This window comes from Mchenga conophoros, linkage group LG15 (assembly GCF_057382185.1).
Source record: "Mchenga conophoros isolate Kocher_MC1m ecotype Shallow Benthic linkage group LG15, M_conophoros_male_GT1.1, whole genome shotgun sequence".
Taxonomy (NCBI): domain Eukaryota; kingdom Metazoa; phylum Chordata; class Actinopteri; order Cichliformes; family Cichlidae; genus Mchenga; species Mchenga conophoros.
In genome coordinates, this window is record NC_140540.1 from 14,560,265 (window position 1) to 14,584,956 (window position 24,692).

At 41.8% G+C, this 24,692-nt stretch overlaps 2 protein-coding genes across 2 annotated transcripts; one reads left to right on the top strand and one right to left on the bottom strand.

The window, feature by feature from the left end:
* Positions 1-2,365: 2,365 nt before the first annotated feature.
* ints7 (integrator complex subunit 7) lies at positions 2,366-14,490 on the bottom strand. The gene is made up of 20 exons (XM_085246825.1): positions 14,291-14,490; positions 14,013-14,142; positions 12,546-12,692; positions 11,997-12,134; positions 11,845-11,891; positions 11,357-11,556; positions 11,145-11,267; positions 10,940-11,057; positions 10,719-10,853; positions 10,526-10,623; positions 9,738-9,977; positions 9,394-9,531; positions 9,095-9,301; positions 8,662-8,856; positions 8,198-8,301; positions 8,008-8,076; positions 7,000-7,132; positions 6,049-6,147; positions 5,345-5,530; positions 2,366-2,744 (listed from the first exon to the last, which is right to left on the bottom strand). The coding sequence occupies exons 1-20, from the start codon at positions 14,382-14,384 to the stop codon at positions 2,463-2,465; spliced, it is 2,883 nt and encodes a 960-aa protein (XP_085102951.1). The 5' UTR covers positions 14,385-14,490; the 3' UTR covers positions 2,366-2,462.
* A 609-nt stretch (positions 14,491-15,099) lies between these two features.
* LOC146558066 (denticleless protein homolog) lies at positions 15,100-22,152 on the top strand. The gene is made up of 15 exons (XM_085246826.1): positions 15,100-15,359; positions 16,814-16,951; positions 17,053-17,145; positions 17,226-17,287; positions 17,497-17,617; positions 17,710-17,775; positions 17,942-18,057; positions 18,151-18,224; positions 18,324-18,430; positions 18,520-18,624; positions 19,101-19,213; positions 19,336-19,425; positions 19,591-19,714; positions 19,895-20,553; positions 21,388-22,152. The coding sequence occupies exons 1-15, from the start codon at positions 15,308-15,310 to the stop codon at positions 21,451-21,453; spliced, it is 1,986 nt and encodes a 661-aa protein (XP_085102952.1). The 5' UTR covers positions 15,100-15,307; the 3' UTR covers positions 21,454-22,152.
* The last annotated feature ends 2,540 nt before the right edge of the window (positions 22,153-24,692 follow it).

The following is a 24,692-nucleotide window of genomic DNA, read 5'->3' on the forward strand; positions in this document are numbered from 1 at the left end:
CAGCTAATCACATGCCTAATCACTATGTGTCACTGTGATCCACAAGTATGGTCACAAATTCGTTTCCAAACCAACAAAATAATCAAAGAAAAAACATCCATGAGTCAGGACACAAAAAGAAAAAAAATGCTGCCACTGAAACAAAGCAGAAGTGTGAGGGGAAAAACTGAGCTCACAGACAGCTGCATGTGTTGGTTTTTAATAGAAATCAGAATCAGAAAGGGTTTTATTGCCAAATGTTGAGCGGGTTTACAACATTAGGAAATTGCTGCGGTGCTTCGGTGCAAACATACTGTTATAAATATTGTTATAAATTAAGCTTAAATAGACATGAAAATAAAAATGAGAATTAAAAGTGCTAAGTAGATAGATAGATACATGATATATACATGAGTGCAGGTGGTGATCAGTGCCAAACATGGAATGATGCAGTGAACACAGCGTAGGGTCATGTGTTAGTGGTGGGAACAGTCATACGGTTATTGTTCATGTGTCCAACAGCAGAGGGGAAGAAACTGTTCTTGTGGCGAGAGGTTCTGGTGCGAATGGACCGGAGCCTCCTGCCTGAGGGGAGCAGGTCAAACAGACTGTGTCCAGGGTGAGAAGGGTCAGCTGAGATCCGAGCTGCACGCCCCAGTGTCCTGGAGGTGTACAGGTCCTGCAGAGATGGAGTCTGCAGCCAATCACCTTCTCAGCAGAGCGCACAACACGCTGCAGTCTCTGTTTGTCCCTGATAGTGGCTCCAGCGTACCACACGGTGATGGAGGAGGTGAGGGTGGACTCTATGATTGCAGTGTAGAATTGCATCATCGTCCGTGTTGGCAGGTTGAATTTCTTCAGCTGCCTCAGGAAGTACATCCTCTGCTGGGCTTTCTTAATGACGGAGGTGATGGTGACGCGGGGATTAGGTGGATCATGACGTGGTCAGAAAGTCCGAGTGAAGCGCGGGGCACCGCACGATAGGCCCCGCTGATCGTGCCGTAACAGTGGTCTAATGTCCTCTCCTCTCTGGTCGGGCATTTAATATACTGCTTGTATTTGGGGAAGCTCATGGCTCAGATTGGCTTTGTTAATGGTGTGGTCCTGTGAGGATGTTTTACATACATTTATGTATATGTTTTCTTTTACTGTTTAGTTTTTGCCATAATAAATCATTTCTAACTTTTTTGTGTAATGAAATGTATTAAGAAAATTAAATGTTTCTAAACATTTATTGTTTGGCCAGATCTTGTATAAAATAAATTTTCACATTTATTTTATTTTTTAAATTCTCCATAATTAAATATCTTGAACTTATAATATGAACTGTATTCTTAAATGTTTATTGCTCTGGTCATGTGATCATACTCTACTTATTCTTGTTTTTTGTTTTTAATACTCTTAATAGTTCAATAAAATATTACCTATATTATGGAATAATGTTATATATACTACAATACTACCACTACTACTAATGATGATGATAATAATATTGTAATCATTGCCACACTAGTTCAATGTGAACTAGAAACTAATTTGAATTTCTATTGCACAATGAGGTCATCGAGACACTTTGATTTTGAAAACCAAAAGCGGATGTTGTTGTTTTTTAAGAGCTTCTCGCTTGATCATCTGACGCCTGCCAGTAGTCTGAGTGCGCAGACTCCGAAGTGCTGATGGTTGGTTTCAGTCTGTGACCACAAAAATAAATAATAAATTTAAAAAATCTTATGACTACATCTGAAGTCATCTCGGCACATTTCCAGTTAGTTTTTAAGCTCACATTTTGGTTGTGGATATTTTATAATTATTATTTTTAACAGGCTTTGCCTTTTCTTCTCTAGGATAGAAACAGCGTTATGGTATTTTAGGAACGCTGTGAGCGCAAAATTAATAACATTATAAAAGTTTAAAATAATTATAGCTCACTTTTAGGTGCTTAAATGCTGATGAACATAACAGGAAAGTCAACTGAGGGGTAAAAATTTAAAACGCTAAACTATCAAGAAAGTGTTAAATATGATATTATAGACCAGTCATTTAGATAAATATGAGGCTGACAGCACAGATTGTAATGGTCTTCAAATGAAGATGCTCCGTTAATTACTATGGGCTGCCCCCTGTTGGCTGTCTGTGCAACTGCATGTATGTAGGACGCTAAATCCAAGGACGTTTAGCATTAAACTATCCCAGAGAGGCTACTGCACGCATGAAATCCTATTTGAGAATATGTGAAAAATTAAAAAGCTGCATTAAATTAGGCATTTTCATGTTATCCAGACAGCAAAAGATATAAAGATGAGCATAGATGAGCATAGATAAAATAGATGAGTTAAAAAAAATAAAGTGTTCAAAAAAAACAAAAAACAAAAAAAAACACACTAAGTTATTATTTAAATCAATTTGGTATTTTAATCATTAAAAAATATGTACATATTTAATTTCTACAAGGTCAAGTGCAGAAGGTCAAACTGTAAGCGCTACTAGAAGCGAGTGTATGTGCTCCTCTGTGGCGCGGGCTGAGCTCCGCCCTGCTGCAGCTGGTGACGGAGTTGCTGGGAGTACGGGTCCTCCAGAGACTTTACTGACACCGTCGTCTTGGGCCCCGTCTTCCACTCTATGCCGCTCTCATCCACCACAGAGGCCTCCACGGTGACGGTGTGGGTGCCCAGGATGGAGAAATTCAGCAGGAACTGGGTGCTGAAGTAGTCGTTGTGGGGCTCCACACGCTGCTTGATCTCATTTGTTTTAGTATCTAGTGGAATCTGAAATGGGAAAAAAACTGTTTAAAACGTTTATACTGGTCCAACTGGTCTAATCTGTGTCATTTAATCCATCTAAACTATGTTGTAGTGAGTTGTCCAGTTTTAGAGATCAGCTGAGAAGATCTCTGACCTTTCTTAAACATAGTGAACTAGACAGCACCTCAGAGAAATCACAAGCTCATTACTCACAGCAACGCTAATGTCTATTAAGCTGCTTTGTTAGATACACGTTCTGCTGCTCAGTAATGAAAACATCCAATCAGCCAACCAGATAGCATCATCTCGATGCATTTAGGCATGCAGACGTCATCAAGACAACCTCTGAGTTCGAACTGAGCATCAGAGCATCAAAAGTTAAGGTGTATTTTTGGGCTTTTCGCCTTTATTTGAAAGTCGGGTAGTGCAGAGTAGACAGGAAAGAGGCGAGGAGAGAGCAGGGATATACGCAGCAAGGTGTCAGGGGTCGGACTTGCATGCAGAAGAGCATCTCTGACTGCACAACAGTGAAGCAAATGGGCTGCAGCTGCAGAACAAGAAACAGGAAGCTGTAGCTACAGTGGGGCAAAAAAGTATTTAGTCAGCCACCGATTGTGCAAGTTCCCCCACTTAAAATGATGACAGAGGTCAGTAATTTGCACCAGAGGTACACTTCAACTGTGAGAGACAGAATGTGAAAAAAAAATCCATGAATTCACATGGTAGGATTTGTAAAGAATTTATTCATAAATCAGGGTGGAAAATAAGTATTTGGTCACCTCAAACATGGAAAATCTCTGGCTCTCACAGACCTGTAACGTCTTCTGTAAGAAGCTTTTCTGTCCCCCACTCGTTACCTGTATGAATGGCACCTGTTTGAACTCATCATCTGTATAAAAGACACCTGTCCACAGCCTCAAACAGTCAGACTCCAAACTCCGCCATGGCCAAGACCAAAGAGCTTTCGAAGGACACCAGGAAAAGTATTGTAGACCTGCACCAGACTGGGAAGAGTGAATCTACAATAGGCAAGCAGCTTGGTGTGAAAAAATCAACTGTGGGAGCAATCATCAGAAAATGGAAGACGTACAAGACCACTGATAATCTCCCTCGATCTGGGGCTCCACGCAAGATCTCATCCCGTGGGGTCAAAATGATCATGAGAACGGTGAGCAAAGATCCCAGAACCACACGGGGGGACCTGGTGAATGACCTGCAGAGAGCTGGGACCAAAGTAACAAAGGTCACCATCAGTAACACACTACAACGGCAAGGAATCAAATCCCGCAGTGCCAGACGTGTTCCGCTGCTGAAGCCAGTGCATGTCCAGGCCCGTCTGAAGTTTGCCAGAGAGCACATGGATGATACAGCAGAGGATTGGGAGAATGTCATGTGGTCAGATGAAACCAAAGTAGAACTTTTTGGTATAAACTCAACTCGTCGTGTTTGGAGAACGAAGAATACCGAGTTGCATCCCAAGAACACCATACCTACTGTGAAGCATGGGGGTGGAAACATCATGCTATGGGGCTGTTTTTCTGCCAAGGGGACAGGACGACTGATCCGTGTTAAGGACAGAATGAATGGGGCCATGTATCGTGAGATTCTGAGCCAGAACCTCCTTCCATCAGTGAGATCTTTGAAGATGAAACGAGGCTGGGTCTTCCAACATGACAGTGATCCAAAACACACCGCCCGGGCAACAAAGGAGTGGCTCCGTAAGAAGCATTTGAAAGTCCTGGAGTGGCCTAGCCAGTCTCCAGACCTCAACCCCATAGAAAATCTGTGGCGGGAGTTGAAAGTCCGTGTTGCTCGGCGACAGCCCCAAAACATCACTGCTCTCGAGAAGATCTGCATGGAGGAATGGGCCAAAATACCAGCTACTGTGTGTGCAAACCTGGTAAAGACCTATAGTAAACGTTTGACCTCTGTTATTGCCAACAAAGGTTATGTTACAAAGTATTGAGTTGTATTTTTGTTATTGACCAAATACTTATTTTCCACCCTGATTTACAAATAAATTCTTTACAAATCCTACCATGTGGATTCATGGATTTTTTTTTCACATTCTGTCTCTCACAGTTGAAGTGTACCTCTGGTGCAAATTACTGACCTCTGTCATCATTTTAGGTGGGGGAACTTGCACAATCGGTGGCTGACTAAATACTTTTTTTGCCCCACTGTACAAATCACACGGGCTCATCAAAATCAATCTCTAGAAGCCTGGGAAAAGTTGCCTGCTCTGATGAATCTCAGTTTCTGGTGTAACTTAAAAATACAAAATCAAAAATCCACTTGACTGTGTTAAACTGGGACTCATTTGCAGTCATCTGTAATTATTACTATTGACAATAGTGGAAACTATATCCTGCAACATATATGTGGCTGGATAGTGACTGGGAAATTCGTCTTTTAGAACCAATAACATGCTCTTTATGAGGACATGGAGACCTATTTTTATGATATTTAAACAACAAAGAGAGAGTTTACAAATCTGTGTTTAGCATTGTACTCTGTCGCAACAATTGTAAAAGTGGCAATGAAAATAAGATTTGTGACGTCTAAGTTGTTTAAGTGTCAATACAAACTAAGTACATAAAAAAACTTTGACTGAGGCCACACACCTTGTAGTCAGGTCCCGTCTTGCTCTGAAGAACTGAGGTAACATTAAGACAGACTGACTGGATCTTTCTGAAGAGTCCCGGAGTTGAGCCGTGCTGCACCACACCCTCCACCTTCAAGGTCAGCTGCTGAGTGTTCTGCACTGGGATTGGCTCGCTCGGTGTTCGCGGGGATGGTGAAAGGGCGAGCTGGAAAAAACACAACACACATAAACCTTCAGAGTACCAAAGGAAGAATGTCTTCCTTCCTCTGATGAACACCCACCTTATCGACCAAAACAGCCAAGAGAGATGTACACGTTAAAATACTAAAGTGACACTGTGGAAACGTCTCATGCGTTCCTCTTACAGCGGGCTATTTCCTGGACTATTTCTTGGCTCGACGCACTGCTTTCCAAGAAGCCCAGCCAAGAAACAGTCCAGCACATAATCCCCATAAAAACACAGAGAGGTGATTTTACATAATATATGAATTAGTGCGCTTTAGAAGTGCTGGCAGGCAGATTTTGCCTCGTCTCCAGTCTTTGTCCTGAGCTGAGCCTGCCGTCTCCCTGTATTAGCTACATATCTACTCCTAAGCGATATCAATCTTATTATCCAAGTCCAATAAGCAGCTAGCTTGGGGGAAGACAGCCTGTGGTGACTGTGCCTTAGAATATGCATATCATTATTGTGCTTTTCTCTTTAAACCAACGAAAAACAGTTACCTTGATGCTGGTGGACTGCAGCTTTTGGAAGAAATATCTCTGGAAAGACAGCGGCACCTTCAGCAAAGCTATGACAGCATCACAGAGACAGCTGGTGTGCTGAAAAAACAAGCAACACATTTTCATCATTTGCTCCCACTTCATTTTTGTCATTTCCATTTTTTCCCCCAACCTTAAAGCAACTGAATGGGGTCCTTTATGACCCTCGCTCTACTGTAATATGAAAGTTCTCCAATTTTTTATTTTATTTTTTTAACCGGACTTTATCTGTCGGTGCGACAGGTTCACAGAAAGTTATGTGAGGTAGTTTGCAGCCCCGCAAAATTAGCTTTTTTTTTGCTTTTAACATTATAGATTTTGGTTGTTTGTCTGTGTTTGTTTATGAGATGTTCAAAAAGAACACTAAAGTCCTAGGGTTAAATAAGGTAACACAGACTCTTTGTCAGAGCTACAGTATATGCAGACCATTTGTTGTCAGCCCCTGAGAACCCTTCTAATATTTGGGGTTATATTTCTAATTATTGTAATGTTTTCAGTGTTTCTACATATTCATCCATCCATCACCTCCCACTGATCCAACTTGGAGTTATGGAGACCGCCCTGTGACACTCTCCAGTCTTTCACAGGGCTAACACTGAGAGATGGACAACCATTCACACCTACGGCCAATTTAGAATCACCAGTTAACCTATCAAGCATGTGTTTGTCTGTGGGAGGAAGCCGGAGTACCTGGAATGAAGCCATGCACGAGTTTCTGCACAAACTGTGTGAAATATTACAAAACTGCAAACAAGACGTTTCTTTAGATTTTGTTAAAAAACATTAACAAATAACAGTCACGGACTGACTAAAGAAACATAATTTCATCCACACAATTTGGGATTTTTAACTCCTTTGTCTGTGGCATTAGTACCAGACCATCGATGATGAAGTACCGAGTGTTAATCTTACCAGATGTGAGACAGGAGGGTGTTTCTTGGTGAGGCTCTCCGCTTCCTCCAGCACGTGGTTAAAGACCGACATCATCCGTCGCTCATATTCGCTCTCCGTCTGGACAGACCCCACAGTGCCGTACTCCTGAAAACTACATTACAGAAACAGATGGAAGACATGTCGGGGGAATTCACAGAAGGGACCTGTTGCTGCAAAGCGCTTTCTCTACAGATCAGTCGAGTACACGGTCCAGTGGAGGAGCTTTTGTCAAATAAAATAAGGTGCATTTACTTTTATTACACTGTCATACATCTGTGGGCAGCTTATAAAGGGCTACCTCTACGTGTGATGCTGAAAGCTAATAAAATAAAACCAAAATATAGAGGAAAAATCCTTAGTTTCACATTTGTTAGTTTAGTAAAAAAAATTCGATGACAAATTGCCTGATGAGGCACTGATGGACATGTTATCTGATACTCTGAAGGTCTACCAGTCTGTGAGTCTACTGCTTTAATGTGGTGGTGTTTTCATTGTAATATATGTGCAGATTTTCATAAACCTAGTCTTTGACACACGTCCTCCATGCAACAATAGCTAAAAACACTAAAACTACCACTGAAAGTCAAAAACTGGACTGAAACTAAACATATTCAAACAACAGAAGATCTGGACTATTCTAGAAGATACACCTGTGGTATCGTTTTGAAAATCTGAGGCAACTTCCTTCTCGAATGACTGTATTTACAAGATTTTCAGAAAACCTGATCGCTGAGATTCAAACTTGTCCGAGATTTTTCTAGATATGCCTATGGTATCAATTTGAGACTCCTATGTTGCCCGGCTGGCCAGCAGGGTGACAATAATGCATTTTACGGCTGAAACAAAACTAAACTGAAACAAGAAATCTGGAAACTAAAAGTAAAGAAAACACAAAACTATAGTAACTCCGGTACAGAAAAACTCAACACAATCTAAACTAGATCCATTCAAATCAAATTATTTGTTGACACTCAGAGCAGCCCTCACCTGGCAGCCTGTGGGTCCAGTATCAAAGCTTCAATCACGTGGGAGACGAGCAAGCAGCTCTGCTGTTGTCTGGGCAAACAGTTAAAGAAAACTTAAGGACATAAGTTATGAGATGATATTTAAAAGGAAAAAAAAAAGAGAGAGAGAAGAAGGAAAGTATAAAAGTATGATGATGTGCGTTTAAGGATACAACTCCACATTGCGAAGGGTTGCATAATCTGCATCAAACGACGACTGGTGTAAGTCAGCATAGCGAGCAGCAAGACTTCTGAACTCATCCATGCACACCTTCATCTGGAGAGAAGAGAAACGCATCGCAGCTTCACAACTATGCTTTTATTCCTCTAGATAAAGCTAGGCAAATAAAATAATTATACTGGCTTTTTGTCGTCCAGTGAAAAGATCCAAGTAAAACTGAGCTACTGACCCGGAGGCCCAAAAGGGAAAACTATATTGAACACTGACCTTAAATCAAATTTACCTCCTAATTAAAAGCAAATACCTCTTCAGCATGATGAACAATCTGCTCCAGTTTGCTGGTGCATTAACAGAAAGCCTAAATAGTGACCTTTGACATGCTGTAACCACAAATTCAAAATAAGTAAATAAATAAAAGGGAGTCCACTCCTCTCAGGCCAAAGTTCAGCATGTCACCTGCATTGAGATGCGGCCACAGCGTTGCAGCTCATTTCCTGAAGTGAGGGCGATGGTGGTTGCGATGGCGGGAGGAGGGCTGGTTTTCAGACTGTTGCAGGTACAAATGAGCTGCGACAAAGCTTGCAGGGTGTCGATCCGGAGCTTAATGAACTCGCACTGGAATGTGAGCGGGCTCAGAGGAGTGCTGGCAGCCTGCAGGGAGGGATTAATCAGATAAATAAGGACACAGCAGTTAAATAGTGGCGCGGCTTGAGTTGATCTAACGAGATTCTAGGTGAGTCACGTCATTAGCAGTTAGAGTTGCTTTGAAATCAGCTCTAATGGCACCCCTCTCCACACTGGCTATCAGCAGCTCTCAGCATCCTGTCACTGGTGATAGATAAACAGTATTAATGCTTTTTGACAAGCAGATGCCTGGCAGTTAACTGACTGTGAGGGAGGCGATGCCCTTTTGGTAGGAGCGCAAGGCCTCTGCGATGGCGCTCATGGCTCCGCTGTAGTCCCCGTCTTCCACGTGACTCAGGCACTGCTCAGCCTGGGAGAACTCCTTCAGGCTGCTCAGCCAGAAGTAGAAGTGCTCCGAGGCCACACGAGTCCGCACACACTGGTACAGCTCGCTGGAGAACTCGTGGCATCCCTGCAGGTGAACGATAAGAAAGTAATCATCTTGCCGGAGACCCGAGGCACTTCGTGGCTGTTTGCAACACCGTTTTGATCCAAAGATCTCACCATGCGCGAGGCTTGCCGTGCAATGCGATACACCGTCCAGCCGTTAGCAACGTTCTCCAGCTGCTGTTTGATGACAGTCTTCACTTCGGCTGACAGAGACGACTGGCTTGCAACAAAAATCACTGTTGCCAAGGAAACCTGCAGCAGTGACAGTAGGGGGCGATGAGTGTGAAACTCTAGAAATCGGCGATATGTAAAGGTAGTAAAACAAGGAGGTAAATATTAACAGGATGCTCCTGTGAGGTTCCTCTACCTTCTATTAAAACATGAAGGCTAAATAAAACTGCATCATGTATCATTTAGTCTCACATCAGCTGATGCGTGAACCCTTGCACATCTCTCACCAGAAGCTCCTGCTGCTTATCGGTGGACGAGTGACTGGCCACCCGGTAGAGATCAACCAGATCCCCCAGCATACCGTCCCCCAGCACAGGCAGGTGGGTGGCGATGGCTGCCAGAGCGTGACACATGAGAACACGAGAGGAGTCGCAGGACAAGTGGAGCTGGCCGAGCAGGAATTCCACTGCAGACTGGCTGAGATGGGGTCGACTTTTCAGCAGCTTAACCAATGAGGTGAGAGCTGTCTAAAGTTGAAAACAAGAAAATGCAGAGATGGGTGTTACTACAGCAAAATGTAGGTAAGGGTTGGCTGATGAGTTGAATGTAAGGAGAGGCATGGAGAAACGCTCCCAAAATAATTCTCACCTCATTTGCAAAGTTTGTGCAGCTGGTATTAAAGAAAAACATTTCTTTATTCTTATAGTTAACGAGTATTTTTCAGGCAAACATGAAGAACTACAGGCAACGTGCGCTCAACGCAGGCAATCACTGGGAGATTTTTGTTGTGGCAGATCCTTCGCAACTAATTTCATCCAGTGAGAACCAGAAACCTCCAGGAACCACCGTCAACCAGCTGCCGTTACACATTTCTGTCAGACAAATCCCTGAACCATGTACGCATGAGAAACTTCAATTGGTCCAGTGAGCAGGGCAGGAGTAACAATGAACCTGTAACTCTTAAAAGTCCAGCCAAACCAAACCAGTTTTCCAAATTTAAATTAAAATACATTGTGGTACTTTTTCAGATGTTTTATAATGTAAACTCTGCCTCCTCAGGGGTCTAATGTCTTACTTTCAGTGTGGCTTGTGCACTGGGGCTGTTGTCCTGACTGCACAGCATCAGAAGGGACTCCACTCCCAAAACTGTGTCCTGCTCCAGCTGTACTATATCTGAGGAGGGGGAGATGCACACAACAACAAATATTACCACACTGATTAAGAATTAAAAGCATCCACCAAATAGGTTATTGCCCAGTCTAACTAACCTTTCTCTGGACAGGAAATGGCAATGTTGGTGAGCACTATGACCCCGTGAGCTGCTACTGCCAGGTTGCTGTGGTAACAGCATTCCTGTGCCAACTTAACCAGGTCAGTGAGCCGGGGTGGAACCAAAGAGCCACCTGAGAAGAAAGTTTTAGAGAATGCAGATCAGTTCAGAGTGGCATTCTTTGTTTCCTAAATGCAGCGATTTAAGCGTAAACATTACCTCCCACATTACTAAAATACTGTTTGATCGCAATAGTTCCAGAGAGGGTGGCGAGAACGGCCAACATCCCCAGCTTCAAACTGTTGTAGGGGATAGTCAAAGCACATTCGCACAGCACCTGCAAAGGTAAAAGCTGTTAGATTGCAGACAGATTTTAAACATCACAACAACCCTACAGTGCAACTGTTGCCATCTGGGGCTCTACCTGAGTGTTTTCTCTTATCCACAGGTGAGGAGCCTTTTTAGCCAGGAGCTTTAAATCGTTAACTGCAAGTCTCTTCACAGCTTTTCTCGGATCATCTTTTAGGTACTGAAGGAGGAGCTGCAGCTGCAAACAGATTAGGAACCAAATCAGAGGTTCACCACAACAAACCGAAAGAAAGGAGGCATTGCTGTGTGCGAGCAAGTTGGGTCTACCTGCTTGGGGATATCTATGAGGGAAGAGGCGGCCAGCTGGGTGAAAGTATGCAGGGAGACGATGACCATGGGGGTGGAAGGATAAGAGTTCACCAGATGCTGTAAAAGCTCTCTGCTGCTGGATGCCAGGCTGGCGTCATGATGCATGTGCTGCAGCATGGGGATCAACTTCAGTTTCAGTTCCACAGGAGTGTCTAAACCTGAGGCGGAAGAAAAGATCAATGCAAACGTTATGTAAAAGATGCAGATGTTATCTGCTGGGTTATATTTGGGTTCAGCAAAATGTGTATTTGCAGTCTTTTGTGTTTCTTTTTCTCTGTGATTTCAGCATGAAAAAAAAAAAAAAAAGAATAGCTGCACTCAGTTTTTTTTTTTAGTGAGAAAACTAAAAACAAAAGACATCAGTAATAATGAAGCTTTGAACCACGACAGCTCTCGTTTATCTTCACGTGATCTGAGACATTTTAAATACAGAATAAACATCTTACCTTGAATCATCTCACTAACTTTGTTGCAAATACCAGCTGCAAAGTCTCTGAAAATGAAAAAGAATTAATTAATTAAAAAGCCACACCACAATTAGATCATCTAAAACATCATCCCATACATCAGAGTTCACTTTTAGTCATCGTTTCCTTACTTTGACTGTGCAGAGAAGCTTGCGGCAGCAAAGATGGCTGCCTCGACTTCCACATTGTCGTGAGAGTCCAGGCTTTGGCGAATACTGTGGTGGGCATTCTTCCTCTCTGGGATGATGGAGGCCAAACTACCAAGCATCCTGAACACATAAGACAGCAGGAATTTTCTTTTGAAAAATCTGAGATGACTGAAAAAAACTGTGCACAACAAAGGTGAAGAAGAAAGTGCAGGCAGGGTGGAGTGGATGGAGACTAGTATTGGGGTAATTTGATGAAGATGTTACAATTCTCACAGAGAATGCACAGGATAAGAAAGGAGGGACACCTCAGGTTGAGCATATTGGAGTAAAAGTTAGAGAGGCAAGGCTGAGATGTTTTGGACATGTGCAGAGGAAGGACACTGGATACACTGCAAAGGATGCCAAAGCCAGGCAAGAAGGCCACAAAGGAGGTTTGTAGATGTAGTGAAGGAGGACATGCAGAGGGTTGACAGAAGAGTGTGCTAGGGTCAGATGCGCCACTCGTGTCTATTCATGATTTCACATTATTACCTCAGAGTGATGGCTCTGGCCACAGGGTCATTACTGTGGATGACTGAAAACACCCGTTTCACAAACTCATCCACATTGAGAATCTTCTCCAAATGTTTCTCACTCTGTTGAGTCACTTTGAGTACACAGAGACGTAGAAAGTTGTTACTGGAAAAGAGAAATAAGCTTCTATTAATAAAGATGTTTGTGGCACAGTAAAGCTCATCTTTAACTTCTCGCATCTTCTAAATAGATCTCACCAACTTCAACAACATTCTATTAAAAAGTGCCTAAGATGCACACCTTTATTTATTTAGGCACTTTTGAATAAAATTAAAGTTTGAAAAATCCACTTAAGTAAGAATAGTTTGTTTCTTATTCTTTCTTAAAGTGAAATAAATCCACTTCCCCCCCCCCCCCCCCCAAATCCTCTTATTTGGAACCTTCTCTCTCTCTTTTCATACAACTTTTTTTATTTCATTTTTTTCATGAAGAATAATTATAGTTTGTTTATTTTTAAAACCTTCCTCACACCAACATTTTTTCCTCTGTACTTACATCTATTCATACTTTTCATACAACACAATTACACATTAACACGCCTGCCCTCAATGATCAGTTTACTGGGTATGCTTAGTTTAAAGTATCTTGTACTTTTAAAGATTGATAAACATCAAGTTCATTAGAGACATCAAAGACACGCAATTAGACATTAAATATAAGAATAAAATCTATTATCTGTTATTTTTTGGTGTTTCAGAGTTTATTTTATTTTTGCATTAGCTTGAGAGTGATTATGTGAACTGCATGACGGCTTAGGCTTGTGGTTAAATTGTACGCTGAATTACTAGGAGATGTTATTAAAATTTTCTCTACACTCTGAAATGCATTCGGATGCCTATATTAGATTCAGCTATAAAGAAAGTGGGAAACAACTGTCAGTAAAGTAGCCTTTAACAAATAAATACATAAATAAATGATCATCTAAAGCAATAGTGATGTGCGATACCACTGATTTCCTTTCCGATCCGATACCAAGAGAGACGTCTGTCTCGCCCTAGCAGCACCTGTCCCTGTCCTCCTCTTCAGTTCGCCTCAACATAAGCTTATCATATTCTGTGATGTGATTTACTCAGAGGTGTTTGACGAGGTCAGTGGTGTTGCCACAACAACGTGTCCACACAGGACTCTGTTTGCGCGCAGCCATTGTTGTGAGTGTGCACGCCAGGGGCTGCGACACATTTATACAGCCGTATTCCGCATATGACTATGAAAGGCGTAAGAGGAAGTAGTTCCTTCCAAATTAGACGATCCGAATTGTATAGTTTCTTTCCACTGCGTTCATTTTAATGGAAATCTACAAATTTACCCCAGAGTTCTAAAATATCGATATTATAATATGAGAATCGATTCTAGAACATAAATTGCTGGTATCGGAAGAATCGATATTTCAGTATCGATCCGCACACCACTATAAAGCAATCATACCCGAGCCTGAAGATGTCTGCTAGTTTTAAAAATGCAGAGTTGATGAGGATGGGAAAGGGGTACTTCTGGAAGAGTTTGGGGAACAAAACCACAGCCTCACACTGCTCACCGAGCTTCCCCGACCGCAACCCTGAAAATAAAGGAATTTCTCCAGTCACAACAAAGCAGGAAGTTTCCATATAGTCCCTAACACTTAACACATGACGAAAAACGACACACCGGATCAGAACACAATCAATGAACCATTTGCTAAGTCTTTAGCCAGCGAGCTAACACACCTTTGTCCAGCTCCATGAGAGCGGAGTTAGCGTCGAGCTCCTGTTCGCCATAACAAGCCTCTGACAGGAATGAGCGTGCGGTGGAGAGCGACATTACTGTGCAGTTTTTACTCCTTAAAAGAAGATACACCCATGAGATGTTAGCATTTCACTGTTCAGGCGGCATTCAGGAAAACACTGAGGATACAGAGACAGAACATCCGGTCTGGAGATTGACTTTCATAATAAAACGCCAGTTGTCATGGTCGCAAGCTAACAAGCTGTTTTAGGGACTGTTGTATTTAAAAATATATATTTAAGTTAAATATCTAAGTGAAATATGTATTAGTATATTATTCTAGTATCTCCTTAGCGTCAAATGATAGATTATGGATGAATCGGTAACACCATAATACTCTAAATAACAACAATTACATTGGAGACATCAAAGTCATGGTGACTTTTAAACCTTTGTTACTTTAGTGCTTCTGTTGAAAAAAACATTTTACGTGTGATTTTCATAACTTTTGTTGCAGTCACAGATATTCAATTTCTAGTTCAACACTGCGCACAACCTGAAATTGTGTGTTGTCACACAACTTCCAATTATACTTGCACCACTAAATGAACCATCTACATGCAGTTTGGCAGTGGTTGTATACACCAAAGTGTATTTACTAAACTAACAACTGTCTAACAGGATAAACATGCTATGCAAAGAGGGACTAGTTATTAGTTTGATCGTTTAAAAAATATTTATTTATGCTGAAGGGGCGTCTCCTTCTCCAGTTATGGTGGGAAAGTTTACAAAGAAAGCGGAAGCAGAAGCGCTCCTGCCCAGGAAGTCGTCGTTTCCACCAATGGTTGCGCGTAACGCAAGTTTAGCGGGGAATTCAGTCCTTCTGCTCGGACGATCTCTTCGCGGGAAATAGTACCCCAGCTTCGGCACAGAAAGCGGACCGGCAGAAGCTTGACATCGAGGAAAACGTTACGTTTTTATACAAAAGCCTTTGGATCGAGTTGTGCTGCAGTGCAGGGATGCTTTTCCGCTCAGTGGTGGACAGAGGAGTGGGCAGACGGAGGCAGAATGGTGAGACAGGGATGGGTTATTTGCACGGCCATGGCTGGGCTTTAGCTAGTCTAACATGGAAGATAATGCAGTCTAACATCTCTGCTTTATGTTTCGAGGAGTCATGCTGCCAAGAGGGCTCCTAGAGTATCATTTGCACTTGCTTTTCTTTTGCCTTCAGTGTGGACTTTAACGTTTAATTCTACTTTCTTCGTGAATGTCTTTGTCGGGCTGTTCAGACTCCAACTGGTGGCACACCAACAATATGTCATGCCTTATAACCGTAGTACATATTAGGACAGTTTCTCATATTTTGATTGGCTTTGGTTTATACAACTCAAGAGCAAGTGAGAAGACAAGCGTGCGGATCTATGCTCGTAGGTCACTTTAATAGGTACACCTGGCGAGTTGGACCCTCTTTTGTCTTCCAGGCGTAGATTCAACAAGTTGGTTAAAGCGTCCCTCAGATATTTTGATTCATATTGACGCGATGGCATCACACAGTTTCTGCATATTTGTCGACTGTACATCAACGATGCAATGTCCTGTTTTACCACATCCCAATGGCTTGAGATCTGGCGTCTGTGGAGGCCATTTGAGTAAAGTGTGCTCATCGTCATGTTAAAGAAACCAATCTGAGAGGAAGTGAGCTCTGTGACACGGTGTTATCCTGCTGAAAGCGGCCATTACAGCCATTAGAGAAGGGTGTCACGTAGTAAAGGGTAACGTATAGAACAATCTGAAGTAGGCCAGGCTACTACAGACTACCAGACTAATGGAAAGTGGGAAGATGTTTGAGTATATTGTGAAAATATTAAAGAGTTATTTATAAAATAAGAGCCTCACTGTTACCAGTCTAAATTCATTACCCATACAGGTTATTATAGTAAATGGTCCCAAAAGAAAAAAAAAACTCAAAATCTTCTGGTAATTCAAAGAATACATACTATTTTTTTTCCTGTTAAATAAAATAGGAATTGCCCGTTGATTCATTTATAATGAAACCCAGCAAATCTTCTATTTGTTTATTCATTTATTTTATTTTTCATGGTGTCTATTACTTATTTTGGTATAGTATAGCAGGCCAGGGGTGATTTGTTTGTTACTAAGAAGGCTTTAAAAATGACAATGAGTCAAATCTCTGGACCGTTAGTTTGGACTTTCGTGACGTGATCGGTTCACAAGTACAAATGATCCCGTGTGAATAGCAGCCCCAGGATCCTGTTCTTGACCTACAGGAGCGGCAGCTGGTGTGGTCTTCTGCTGCAATGACTCCAAGGTTCAATGTGTTGCATCTCAGAGATGCTCTTCTGCATATCTTAATTGTAACAAGTGATTATTTGAGTTACAGTTGCCTTCATATCAGCTCAAAGTGGTCTGATGATTGTCCTCTTAAATCTGCAATGCTTTTTCTGTTAGTTTTACTGCTGTGTCTCATTGATGTCCTTCCTCTGACCATGCATCATTCTCTTCAGCTCTCCCTGCAGATCCCCGGTCCAGGTACCCTCTGAGTTCCCTGCTTGAAGGCTACCGATGCGTCCGACATGATGAACATATCTCCTATGGGAACCTTGGCGACTCTGTGCCACCGTTTGGATTAGCTTTCTCCTCTGGTAATTCATTTGTGCTTATCGTTGTAAGTGCAGAGAGAGCAAGGCCCTGTTGTCATTAATCTGTCTAACTGCAGTGTCTCTTTTCTCCTGTTTGTTTTCAGCCAGGGACCTGCAGAACATCCTCGCAGCAGCTAATGAAGAAGGCATTGTTAGGCTCTACAACACAGAGAGCCGTGAATATCCACTTCTTAAAGGTATTCTTGTGACTTGTGTTCATAATTGTCATGCCACGTATTTTGAAATGTTGGTGGCTAAAAGTGTGTTAACCTTGCAGCATGGCTGGCTCATGAGAATGCTGTCTTTGATATCGCCTGGATGCCAGGGGAGCCTCAGTTAGTAAGTGCAAATTCATTCTGTTTAGTCAGAGAATTGCAGAAAGTCAGATGTTTTTGCGTCACCCTCAAATGCATGACTCATGTAATTGCATCTGCCTTACCTGGGATTACTAATTTTTGGGTTTTTTTGTTGTTCTTTATTTTGTTGGAACCCATTAAAAACTCTGAAGCCTTTTCTTATTATTCTTTGGTCATCTGTGATCTCTTCAGGTAACTGCTGCGGGTGACCAGATGGCCAGGCTCTGGGATGTGAAGTCTGGAGAGTTGTTAGGCAGCTTCAAGGGCCACCTCTGCAGTCTTAAGTCTGTTGCATTCGCACCAGAGGAGAAAGGTATACCTTTTACTGAGCTAACACTGTGTTGGCTGTGCATTGATGATATATTGTTGTATCATGTGATTAATACATTTTCTTTTGTCACACAGCTGTGTTTTCTACTGGAGCCAGAGATGGAAATATTATGATCTGGGACATGAGGTGCAGCAAAAAAGGTATTGATCGGAACAGTAATAGACAATTTAGCAATAAATTTTAAATCATATCTTTAGCCACTTTGTTACTAGCAGCCTGTTGCAAAAACACTTATTTTTTCCTGTTTCTTTAGTTGAATTTATGAAAAATGCCACGACAATAATCAAACTTGTGTCTTTCCCTCAGATGGTTTCTACAGACAGGTGAACCAGATCAGCGGAGCTCACAACAAAGCAGAGACCAACCCTCCCTCTAAAACGAAGAAGAGACGGGGCGGCATGCGCGGCATGGCTCCGAGCGTGGTGAGTTTTCTCGACAATCAGCCGTTTAATGGAATGAAAAGAGCGATGCTGCAAATGGAAATCTAATCTTTAGCTACTCCATCTTATTTGCAGGACTCCCAGCAGAGCGTTACAGTGGTTTTGTTCAGGGATCAGCACACCCTCATCTCTTCGGGAGCTGTTGACGGGTAAGAAAAGAAAGGCTTCTTGTCACCTTTTTCACATTTATAAGAGCCGTTACCAGACATTCTCGATCATTTTCTGTCTCCTTCAATTCCCTTTATCAGAGTAATCAAGATGTGGGATTTGAGGAAGAACTACACTGCACACCGTCATGATCCTGTACCCCTGCAGACATTTCCGTATCCAGGTTCTTGCACTCGGACGCGACTGGGTTAGTTCCCTAACATGCCAAGCATCACCTTTACCTGAAATGTGCAAATAACACACAAATAACCCAGCTGTCTTTTTGACGTGCTGCAGGATATTCCGGACTCGCTCTGGACTCCGCGAGAGCCAACGTGATGTGTAACTGCACAGACGACAGCATCTATATGTTCAGTGTCTGCGGAATAAAAACGACACCAGGTAAAGAAGCTCCTCGCTCTGGCTCAACAGTGCGTGTATGTGCACTAGAGTAGAATAGGTCTTTTTTTCCAGTCACCCATTCATCACTAGATGGCGCTAATGCGCTTTGTTATGGGAGCAAAGCATCCAGCAGCAGAAGCCTCTTGATGCAAATAAAAGCCATAGATGCTTTGTTTTCTACTGTTACGTGTTAAAGTCTGATCTGAAGTTCTGAATAGCAGTGGGTTAGGTGCTGTTTGACAGGTTGCAATACAGGAAACCATTTCAAAATGCATCATGACAGTTTTTTAATGGAAACGAAAGAGGAAAGTGTTACTAAATGTACAGAAACTAGAGGAAAGTTCAGCATTTCTCTTTTTATTGTTATATACACAGTACTGTACATTTTATCCTTTTATTTGATTGTCCTTAGACTTGTTTGTTCTCTGATCTTTGTGAATATTTTGTCATTTTTAAGAATTATGTTTCATCCACAGTGGCAGTTTTCAGCGGTCACCAGAACTCCTCGTTTTATGTAAAGTCCAGCGTTAGCCCAGATGACCAGTTTTTGGCCAGCGGCTCGAGTGACAACCACACGTACATTTGGAAGGTGCGTTCTCGGTTATATTTTACCTGACGTAATAAAAATTGCTTTATTTTCACTCTGGGGGTTTTCTGGTGTTGAGGAACTGCGAATTTAAGGTTTTTGAACATTTTTTTGTTACATTTCAGATCTCCAATCCTGAACTTCCTCCCATGACGCTTCAAGGTCATAGTGAGGAAGTGACGTCTGTTGCATGGTGTCCGACAGATTTCACTAAGGTAAGACTTGAGTGGTTATACAAGTATGAACACTGCTGTGAATTGGAGGAGTTTTAATGAGCCGAGAAGCACCTGAACCAGCTGCACTTTGCTGGAAGATGCGGGGCGCTCTGACTTTATTCGATTTAATGAGCTTCTGTATAAAGCCCTCTGCTCTGTTGGCAGATTGCTTCCTGTTCCGATGACCACACCGTGCGCATCTGGCGACTTCACCGAGAAAATGATGAAGTACAGTCCTCATTAGGAGAGGCTAACCTAGTAGGCCATGCACGTCCTAAGATTCTCCCAAGTAAGTGCTTCACCTACAATGTATTCTTGTGAAGAACTAGCATATAGTCATAAAAGCGTAGAGGTTTCACTTACAGTATGTGCATGTGAATTTGTGCTTCATCATAAATCACTGCTGTCCTGCAGTTAAATACAAAACATGATCACATCTGGACTCACACTACTTTATTCTGCTGTTAAGGGCCTTCCATTCCAGCTGAGACAACCCCTGCCAAGCCCCAGAGGAGAGTGAGCCTTGGTGGCATAGCCTCACCTCAGCCTGCAGCCTGTGCTCCCAGTGGAGCCGCCCTGCCCCTTTCTTCCAGCACCACTACACCCAACCGCTCACAGGACTCTAAAACTGCAGCTGTTCGCCACAGAACTCCGCCCACTATCAAACAGTGGTTGTCCCCAAGCAGCAGAACTTCCGAACAGGCTGGCTCTCCGGCCCATCGGGTGCTGAGCCAGTCTCCCCAGAGCTCTGCAAGCAGCACGCCCCCCACAGAACGACGGGCCAAACGCAGGCTGGAAACCGGTGACGGCTCGTCTTCGAACTGTGAGGGCACTGAGCAGTGCGACTGCGTTACTGAACTCTCTCCTGCAGCCAAGAGGAGCCGGACCCTCTCTGGTGTTTGCTGCCCAGCTCAGGAGAGCCCAGCACAAACAGGCTGCCACACAGAGGACAACAATGCGGCTTCATCCAGACAGACCGACAAGGAGAACTGCTCTCCCAGAGGAGTGAACTGGCTGTCAGTGATGAGCCAGAAGCTGAGGAAAGGTCAAAGAAGCCCTAGAAGTCCCAAAGACCCCAGAAGTCCCAGTGCTGCTAAGAAACAAGAAAGCAAGACACCAGCATCACCAGTAAGTATAAAACTCACAGGTTTGGGAGTGGATTAACATTCTCATCTGAAATTATCCTCAAGTTTGGTGCTGTGATGCAAGGGTGGTGTTATATGTAGTTCAGTTATACTGAAACACAATTGGCAGCCGATGAGGTGGAGATTTTAAACCGCAGCTGCCCATCAGCCACCTACAGACGCTGCTTGTTTCCACCTCCTGCTACAGCTGCTGTAGATGGTGGAGTCAAAGCAGATATGATGCCATTCCTTAAATGATTCAAGGAGATTTTCAGCAAAATATTCTTTAAGGAAAAGGAACCCATATTGGCACATACAGCAGGGGTGTCAAAAATAAGGTCCGGGGACAGAAATCGTCCCAGCACAGAGTCCTGTCTGGCGACACCGAAAGGCTTTAAAAAGCGAATGAGTGCATGGATTTTAAACTCTTATCTGTATTTTTAGAGGTTTTAAAGCTTTTTCTATTGATAAAGAGCTCCCCCGTAGCAATTCATACTAAATCAACTATTACTATTACTCAACCTAAAAGTAGTTAAGTAATAGAAAAACACCTGTTTTTTTTGTTTTGTTTTGTTTTTCTTAATATATGTTTATTCCATAGAAAAACTGCAACGCAATGGTCATTTTTCTTAGTCTTAAAGACAGGGATGAAATATTTAGTTATCAAAGTGGGCTATATGTAGCACACGATGTAAAATGAGTTTGACAGTCCTTACATACTGTAGGCATTGGCACTGATATGTCTGGGTGATTATATTTTAATTAAATGTGGCATCCATGCATGTTGTTTTAGCTTTTAAGATGATCCTTTGTTTTTTTTTTCATTTCTGTTTTCCAGAATGTGTGCACCCCTCCAGCCATGAAGAAAATCTCCATGTATTTCACAAAAAGGCCTTTGGATTGACCTGGTTGTACCAAACTTGGTGCTTTTCTTTAAGAGGGTTTTATTCAAGGTGGTTTTTAAGTGGCACCCAAAAACTATAAGCCTCTTAAGATCACTGATTACTGAGATCAGAAGAGATCAGTCACTGAACATTTGATGGTTTGGATTTGACATCCAGGGACTGCTTTCAATTTTATATTTAAATATGTTCTTTTCTTTTCTTTTTCTTTTTTCTTTTTTACGCCTCCTACAGAAATTTCTGGTGCTGTGCAGAATTTCTGGCTGGTGACTAAAGTTGCGAACATGAGTACTTCTAAAGATGCTTCAGCATTAAATCGAAGACTCCACATTTAAAAGGCTGATTAGATTTTAAAAAGTTGATCCTCAAGTGCAGAGAAAAGCATTTGTTCACAGAACAATTTAAAAAAAATCTAGTTATTTGGTTCATTTTGTTAAACCTTTTTATGAACCGCACTGTAAGCTGCTCACAGATCAGCTCTATAACATTTGTAAGCCAGCCATCGAAGTCACGTGTTTTCCGTGTACGAGTTTGCTCCTTCATATCGGAGTTGCACACGTGGTTTGCAATAGATTTTTTCCTTACTGAGCAAATTTTTGACTTGTCTATATGTACAGAAGAACCAATGAATGATGCTTGATTTATTTGTATTTAATTGATAAATCTAGCTGTAGTCAAATTTTATTAAACAGTTTTCTGCCTGTGTGTGTATTTGTGTGTATGTGAGGGACAGAGAGGGTCTGATGGGGAAGTGGTGAGAGTTTTAGTCGAGGTAATTAAAAGAGAAAATCTAAAGACTGAAAAACATTCAAACCTAAAAAATTAAATCTCTATCATCTCACACTTTTCTTTAGCTCCCTGCAGATTCGTGTGATTAGTGTTTTACAGCTATTTTGTTCCATTTGGACAGTTTTAATTTTTTTACTTATTTTTTTTCATTTTGTATTCCAACTATAGAAATGGTTGGAAGACAATGCCAGAAAAATTGACAATCACTGCCTCTGCCCCAGAGAGGCAGAAGGGTTGTTTTTAACATGTATGTGTGATGGTAACTTATTACAGCAGCTGTGGTAAAGACTTTCAATGAAGTGACTTCCTCTGATTATAAATGCAGCTGAACTGAAGAGCACACAAACCCAACCTAAAAGCATGATAGGTGAGAAAATGGACAGTAAGTTATTAAAGAAAAAAGATGGTATACTGGTATTTGATGGTAGTTACTTAAATATTTGACTTCTGTATGACTTTCAGTCTCAGATCACTGTGGAGGAATTTTTGCACGCTCTTCTTAACTGTGTCACTTCAGTTCATTGAGGTTTGTGGGCAAAGTTTATGCACAGCATTTCAGTCGGATTGAGGTCTAGACTTTGACTGCCGCTGTGCTCCTGTTACATATCACAATTTTGGCAAACGTTAGCAGTGAGACAGATGGCTTCACACTTGACTCTATAATACTTTGATTTACAAAGGAGTTTGTGGTTGACCCAATGACTTCAAGGTACCCAGGTCCTGTGGTTGCAAAACAAGCCCAAATCACCCCCCACTCCGCCATGGCCATTGATAGTTGGTAGGAGATGTTTGTCCTGATATGGCGTGTTTGCTTTTCTCAAAACATGATGCTGTGCATTATGGACAAACCTCTGCACTTTGGTCTTGTCCATCCAGAAGACATTTTCCAAAAGGCTTGAAGTTTGTTCAGATGTAATTTTGCAACCCTAAGCTCTGCTACAATGTTTTCTCCTGGTATGGTAGCACTAATTGTACTGCCATGAACTTTAACATTTAGCATGCCGACTGAGACCTGAGATGTAGCTCTAGGTGAATGTGTAGTTTTCTTGAGCATTGTAGAGTCTGACCTTGGGGTGACTTTGCTGGGACGTCCACTCTTGGGAAGATGTTGGTAATTCTAAATGCTTCGCTTTATGAAGTGCATTTGATTGGTAGCACTACTTACCCTCTAAATTCCCGTGGAAACAGTGAGGGACTGCATAGACTCCTGTCTAATGAAAAACTTGTTAACACTTACTGTTCCGTTTCCATTATAATAGCAAATAATTAATAGGGAAAGAAAATGGTAAAAATCTACTACAAGATTGATCTAAATAGATAAAGATAAATGACAATAATTAACATTAAAGATGTTAATTATTAACATCTTTATACAATCCATATTTAGAATTTGGCCAAAGGTTTCAGGACTTAGCTCTATGGCACTCTCTTTCATAATTTAGGATTTTACAATACATTATTCTAGATTTCTTTTGTGTTACTTTTGATGTAAGTGTAGTGATAAAAAGAAAGCTTTCTTCTTGTCTCTATTACAGACAAAGTAAATGTACTAAAATAGAAACCCAATTTCCTGTGGAAAGGCCCTTATTTTAGGCTTTATACCTGTATTTTATAAACACATACAGCATGTAATGCGGAAGGCATTGAGTTAGGGCATAGCTGTCAAACTCTGGCCCGTGGGCCAAATTTGGCCCTCAGCCTAATTACATTTGGCCCGTGAAGCCATACCAAATTACTATTAGAGCAGGCCTACTGGTATTATACAGCTAATATATATATTGTTTAGTATTAAGCTTTGCTTGTTCTATATTCAGTCTTCCAGCAAAACTTATTTGAGTCCATAAGAAAAGATTCATTCTTATATCTGGAGGAAGATTTTTTTTTCCAATAAATATTAATGTTAGCCCGCGACTTTGTTCCAGTTTTGAATTTTGGCCCACTGTGTATTTGAGTTTGACACCCCTGAGTTAGAGAGTGATACAGGCAGGGCCAAAGCGTGTGTGAATTCCTGAATAACATACAGTTATTATCAGTTTTCCAGGGTGGAATGACTGAACAGCATACATCTTTAATGACCAGGGTGCACATGGTTGAATTTATTTTGGATTTTCTCTCGGGGGTCAGGAGCGTACATACAGGCTCAAATATACACTTAAATATTTTAATAAGTTTTCGGTGGGAGAAACGTTTCGTCACTCATCCAAGTGACTTCTTCAGTCTCTTTGTTATCGGAGTTTTTCCAAATGCAATATCCCAGGATCTCTTTTTTAAATCCTAAAACAATCTGTGGCTAAAAACTGAAAGTATAAGTGGGGTACTTCTTTAAAAAGCGCAAAGAAACACACGGCGACAAATGGAACTCTTATTATATTATCTTATTATTATTTTAAATGTATTGCTACGAGACGTGTGTCAGTTTTTGTTTAACGCTACTGCCTGTACCGCATCACCT

What these genes read in the sequence shown, in the direction of transcription:
- ints7 (XM_085246825.1), bottom strand. Translation starts at nt 14,384, where the DNA reads ATGTCGCTCTCCACCGCACGCTCATTCCTGTCAGAGGCTTGTTATGGC. An exon ending in TGCAGTCCACCAGCATCAAG is followed by an intron (nt 5,531 to 6,048) that starts GTAACTGTTTTT and finishes TGTTTTTTCCAG; the next exon opens with CTCGCCCTTTCACCATCCCC. An exon ending in AGACGGGACCTGACTACAAG is followed by an intron (nt 2,745 to 5,344) that starts GTGTGTGGCCTC and finishes TTCCCATTTCAG; the next exon opens with ATTCCACTAGATACTAAAAC.
- LOC146558066 (XM_085246826.1), top strand. Translation starts at nt 15,308, where the DNA reads ATGCTTTTCCGCTCAGTGGTGGACAGAGGAGTGGGCAGACGGAGGCAG. An exon ending in TGAATATCCACTTCTTAAAG is followed by an intron (nt 17,146 to 17,225) that starts GTATTCTTGTGA and finishes TTAACCTTGCAG; the next exon opens with CATGGCTGGCTCATGAGAAT. An exon ending in ACCACACGTACATTTGGAAG is followed by an intron (nt 19,214 to 19,335) that starts GTGCGTTCTCGG and finishes GTTACATTTCAG; the next exon opens with ATCTCCAATCCTGAACTTCC.